The sequence below is a fragment of the Culex pipiens genome, chromosome 3, assembly GCF_016801865.2.
Source record: "Culex pipiens pallens isolate TS chromosome 3, TS_CPP_V2, whole genome shotgun sequence".
NCBI classification, from domain to species: Eukaryota; Metazoa; Arthropoda; class Insecta; order Diptera; family Culicidae; genus Culex; species Culex pipiens.
The window spans coordinates 151037866-151044045 of record NC_068939.1 but is presented as its reverse complement, the minus strand read 5'-3'; the positions used below and the strand labels follow the sequence as shown (position 1 = coordinate 151044045).

General features: G+C 44.7%; 1 protein-coding gene and 1 pseudogene across 1 annotated transcript; one reads left to right on the top strand and one right to left on the bottom strand.

Moving 5' to 3' along the window:
• Positions 1-822: 822 nt before the first annotated feature.
• On the bottom strand, positions 823-2399 carry LOC120422253 (nuclear pore complex protein Nup50-like; annotated as a pseudogene).
• Positions 2400-5264: 2865 nt separating this feature from the next.
• On the top strand, positions 5265-6180 carry LOC120422247 (guanine nucleotide-binding protein-like 3 homolog). The gene has a single exon (XM_039585640.2). It carries the CDS (start codon positions 5348-5350, stop codon positions 6122-6124), a length of 777 nt encoding a protein of 258 aa, XP_039441574.1. The 5' UTR covers positions 5265-5347; the 3' UTR covers positions 6125-6180.

Below are 6180 nucleotides of genomic sequence, written 5' to 3'. Positions count from 1 at the left end.
ATTTTGGCCAATAGAAAGCAGGAGGAGCGCGGAAAAATGCAGCAGGCCCGCCAGATGCAGAAACTAGACGATGCGATCGATAAACAGAACTTGGGCATGACGTTGTAGGGACCAGGACCCCGGCTCCGAAATGGACACCTTTTTCGGCAACGGGATACCGTCGAAGCCATTACTTACCACATCCAGGACATATTCGGCTACGGTCAGAGCCGTTTCCGGAACGAGAACTTATACGATCACGAGATATAGTCCATCTTTGGCAATGCATTTGCAAGAAGATCGGCCTGCTTGAAGGCCGACAGGCGACTTTAAGAGGGGAAGTGGCAGAAGGCGCTGCGAATATAAAAACTGTGTGAATGGGTGCAGTAAGGGGGAAGGTTTTATTATGGGGTTTCTTTTTTTATTCTTTTGGATTTAATTTTGTAGGAGTTTTCTTCCATCGGTTTTCTAACCAATTGCTGCAACTCTTGTTTGGCTAAGCCACCGATGTCGGTTCGTCCAGCGTCATGCCCTCGACCATGTCACTCTTTAACAGCCGCTTCTTCTCGTTCTCATCATCCCCAATGGCGAGTTTCAAGTTGTACTGCTGTTGTTCTTTTCCGGTGACAACCGACTTTTTGCCCTCCCCTCGGATGCTGGCGCCCGTACTACAACCGGCGTTGTCTTCATCACTGCCTCGAGATCGCTAATCATCAGCTGGGTCGCACTCGGTCTTCTGCGACCTGCTTGCTGATTGACCGCTGGTTCCTAGTTGCCGTGGTAGTTATGGTGGTGGCGACATAGTCTGCAAGTTCATTCGTTTGGAATTCTTCTAGAAATCGTCCAGCCGTTAACGCGCCGGATGAAAGCGAATCTGCAAGTAGATACCTGGATAGTAAGGATTATTAGGGTTACGGTCGAGCTGAGGTGCATGGTGGTGTGAAAGTAAGGTCTGTAGCGAAAACTGGAGAAGGTTCTGCGGTAGTGATGGCCGTCGTGGAAGTAAACGCGGGATCACATGACACAGTGACATGACCAAGGTTTTTTTTTCCTAATTTTGATCAATTTATTTCCTATTCAATGAAACATTAAACCAAGCATTAAACAATTTTCCATGGCCGACCCCTTTTTTGGGCTTGTGCTTCATACAGCTCGTCGGCCTCCTCGCAGGTCTTGACCCACAGCAGCACCGACGGTGGCTTCGTCTCCGGCGTCAGAACGCACACCATCATGACGTTTCTCTTGCCCATCCCCTGCACCGGCACTGCCTCGTTCAGAATGATGTTGAGCAGAATCTGGCCGATGCTGGAGTCGGCCAGTACCATTATCTGCACCTTCCGGTTCACTTTGATGTACAGCGTTCCGATGCCACGGTCCGAGTAGTTACCGTCAGCTTTGACAAAGTTTGCACCGCTTGGAAAAGATGCTGTCCTTGAACGGCGTGAACTCCACCTTGGACGGTTCGTTCTCGTCGTCATCGGCGGCGGCCTTTTCGTCCGACTTGCTGTCCTCGGTGGGTTTGGCCACGTTGGCAAAGATGAAACCCGTTCCGGGCGTAGAACTTGTCGAGCCAAACCCGAAGCTAAATTGTTTGGCTGCTGCTGGAGTCGGTGCCGCGGCCGTGTTTGTCGTCGTCGCTGGCGCAACGTTTCCAAGAGTGAATCCGCTGGTGGACGACTTTGCGGCCGTTGACTCCTTACTGCTACTCTTCTTGGCCTCAATCTCATCCAGAATCTTTTTCGTGATCCTTGAAGATCGGCCTAAGCTTGCACACCAGATTCTCCTTGACCTTTTCCGAAATCCAAGCAGCCACGACCACACTGAGCGCCTTCACGTTGGCCGCATACTCCTCATCCCCGGTGTCCTTGCCGATGGAGCCTGCTGTTTCCTCCTTCGGCCGGCTTCCTACAACGACCTTCTTGCTCGGGTGAGTCGTGGCAAAGATGGTGGCACTGAGAAGCGAAAATGGACTGGCTCCTGCTTCAGTAGGCTTCACAGCCGATGTCGACGTCACCCCGACGAATCCCTTGAACGCATCGAACACCGACGACGATCCACCGCTGCCCGCGGAATCCGTGACGACGTTTTAACGACGCGTTTTTTCCAGCTTGTAACGTCTGGGCAAATCGGTTTGCCTCCTCCTCTTCGTTCCTGTTGCCGTGGTTCAGGTCGGACATCGCACCGCGTTTGGCCATTTGCCAGGTTAGAACCAGATTAGCCACTTCAATTTCTTGGTGTTGCTTTACGGCCGCAACCACGAGTGATGTTTTGGTTTGTTTTGATGTTTTGACGTTTGTCCATCAACCCAAGTTAAAATTCGAAGGGTAGGAATACGCTAATTGATTAGCGATAATCCTAATCAACTAGTTGTAAATTCTGATTAACTAAACGATTATTTTTAGTTAATTAGGGCTTGTGTCTCACCCCTCGGGTTCAAAGCTAAAAGGCAAACATATTTTAAATAAGAAAAAAAAACAAAATTTAAAAAGAGTCTTTTAAATTTTCAAAAAAAAATAATGCATATAAAAAATGTGTTCATTTGAAAAACATAATTTAAATTTTAAAACCGATGTACACTCAACCCCCGGTGGTTGGTCACTTTTTCGTTTGACACTTTTTTAGTTTGTACCCCGTTGGTTGGTCAAAGTCAAACTAAAAAGTGACGAACTGTCACTTTTTACACGGCGCTCACTCACACTATCAAAACAAACGTTTGGTAGTGTGTGTTAACTCCGTGTACAAGGGGTGTCAAATTAAAAAGTGACCCCGTTCGTTTGACGTCAGTTGGTGTCAAACCATCGGGGTTTGAGTGTACATTTAAATTTTCATAGGACTTTAGGACCCAATTCTGGCAAAGATCTGGCAGAATGATGGCAGCGTACGTTCTAGTAAGAATATTTATTTTCGCTCTGTTAGAATTGGGTACTAAAGCCCTATGTCAATTTTTATGAACACTTTTTTTATTTTAATGCAAAAAAGAAAAATTGACAAGACAACATTTCGACGCCAACATTTCAAAAAGCATCATGTACAAACCATGCGTTTTTAGAAAAACGCATTTGAATGTTGAGCATCCATTTTCAATTCTCATTTTAATATAAAAGCAAAATAAGATGTTCTAATAATAACAACCGACGAAAAACGTTGCTTTCATTGATACTTGATCATCCAAATTCAATAAAACATTATTTCCGTCGTTTTATTTAAGAAAAACAAACATAACTTCTTTTGAAATCACCAACGTTTATATCACCCTGCTGTCATTGAGGGGGGCGCTTTGTTATGATTCGTTTTTCTTCGTCGAATGTACATGGCGCTTTGTTCATGTTGCTTTTTTTTCGTCACGAGGTTCATGTAGTCTTTTGTTTTACAGATTGACAGGGCTATATAAACAGGGACTGCTGATGGCAGAGATTTTGTTTATGTTACTTTATTTAAAATCATGATTAAACAGACTTTACTGAAGTAACTTTTGCTCATTTTAGGTGGAGAGGTAGCTTATTAGGAGTACTTTTAGAATATGCAATAACCCAGAAAGTGTCAAAATGTACATGATGCCTTTTGAAATGTTACCGTCGATTTGTTCGATGGATCAACTATGGTCCCCTTGGAACGAGCTGTCAAGTAGGAGCTTTTCTGTCAAGAAGGACCGCGAGGTTAATTTTTCAAAATTGATTTAAAAATCCAACTCTTTGTGGCCGTACAAAGGGTCAATGTACTCAGAAAAATAAGCTTTATCGCTAATCGTAAATAATAATATCAGCAATCTACACTCAAAGTCAGAAGTATCCCTCAAAAGGGTACTTTCAATCCTCAAAAAGGATATATATATACTTTCTATCCTTTTTTAAAGTTCACCCGGCGTCACCCTCTTAAAAGGGTATGTCAAATTCAGTATATTTTCGATACCCTTTTGGAGGGTGACGACGGGTGAACTTGAAAAAAGGATACTTTTTACTTTGAGTGTAAGCTTCATTTTAGGACCCAATTTTATAAGGATCCTTTCGAAAATCACGTTACGCATTCTGTCTTTTCAGCACCCAGTAATTTATTTATGTGGATTTGTGGCTTATTAAATATCTGGAGTTTTTTTTTTTTTTTTTGAAATGGTCCAATAAAGCCAAACACCCAAAAAGCAAAAACTGGAAATTTGGTTTATTGGACCTTTTTAAAAAAAAATCCAGAGATATATTGTCCGTTTCTCTCGAAGGTACACGCCACGCGGCATTCCAGAATGTGCCGCAGACACTGTTGCTAGCGATTCTCTGCACTTTTTGTGCAATAAAAAACAATCCCGGTAACAATGCCATGCAATTCGAAGAAGAAGATCAACAATTACAAAACGCACATTGTAGAGCACACCATATGGCTTTGCTGACTGACAAAATTCAACCTCACCTTATTTTCGTGTAAGTACGCAATACATACGAACGTTGATTATTGTCCGTTTCTCTCAAAAGTACACGCCGCGCAGCATTTCAGAATGTGCCGTATAGACATTGTTGCCTGTGATTTTCTGCACTTTTGATGTAATAAAAAAACATACCTGGCAACAATGCCAGGCGATTCGTAGAAGAAGATATTGTCCGTTTCTCTCGAAGGTACACGCCGCGCGGCATTTCAGAATGTGCCGCAGACACTGTGGCCAGCGATTTTCTGCACTTTTGGTGCAATAATAAATATTCCCGGCAACAATGCCATGCAATTCGAAGAAGAAGATCAACAAAAACAAAACGCACAGTATGGGATTTGACAGCGCGCATTTGCCGAAAGTGCGGCGCGTCGTTTCGAGGCTGGTATGCCGCGTGTCCTTTTCGGGAATACACGCAATAAACAAAAACAAAATGCGCAGTATAGAATTTGACAACGCGCATTTGCCGAAAGTGCGGCGCGTCGTTTCGAAGCTGCAGCATGGTATGCCGCGTGTCCTTTTCGGGAATACATACGCGCAATCCAAATTTTTAAGCGAAAATGGCGTTCGAATTTGCGTTCGAATGGTGAACGCCCGAAAAGTCAAAATCACGCAGTGGTACCGACATTACGAAAAAGTGTGTCATTTTTTGTTCTAATGTTGGTGGTACTGCGCGATTTTGACATTTTTGGGCGTTCACCATTAAAATGCCATCTTCGCTTAAAAACCTGCATAATTTTTCGTTGTTCCATCTTTCCCTTGTTCAGAACTGCTACGTCATTTGCGAATAAACCCGGATCCATGAGGATTGCCGCATGACACAAAACTTCCCGAATGTTGACGTGCATGACATTTCAACAAATATCCCTAAACAATCTCAAGCCGGCTGACAGTTGTGCGAAATTTCCCCAAAAAACCAAAACAAATCGGAGGGAGTTTTAGCGATCGAGCAGAACCATGGAACCGGTGCCGAAAATGAAAAAGGAAGACGAAGATTACGTCCCGGATATGGATCAGGCATCGGCCGATGAAGAGGATGACGACGAAGATGAATCCGCAATGGAGCAGGAGGAAATGGAAGGGGACGAAGATGAGGACGACGACGACGCCGAAAGTGATGTGCCCGGAGATTACATCGAAGAAGAGATGCTGGTGTTTGCTGACTTTGAAAAGTATCTGGCCACGGAAGAGCTCATCGATCCCAACGTACGGGTTAAGGTGATTGGGATCGAAACCGAGAATCCCATCGTCCAAATAAACAACGATCTGTACAAAGGATCTTACGACTTTGCCATTGGGACAAACGTGTTCCTAGAGGAAGATCCTGAGGGTAAGGCCGCAATCGATCCGCTGTACAGTCCAAATCCTGAAAAGTTGTACAAATACTCCGGTCAGAGCTCGAAGGTGCTCAAAATGAAGCGGATATTCGTGACGCCAAAAACGGAACAACCGGCGGCTACCGACGTAAAGGTGAAACCGGAGCCAACCGACGAGCTCGAAGAACCGGACGAAATAGACAACGCCACGTCCAAGGAGAAAGAGCGATACATTGTGCGGCAGAATTACGAGGAAGCGCTGAATCTGCACCTGCCCGAGGGTGTCTACCCGCCAAGGCACATCGATCTGGAGCACAACTGCGAGGCGATCGTCCGGCGAACCTTGACCACGCTGAACATGGCCGAGAGCGATATGGAGGACGACCCGTGTGGTGGCGACTTTAAGCCGGTGATGTGAGATTGATTATTTTAAATAAGCTTTATTTAAGTTCAACAAGACTGTACATTTTAGTT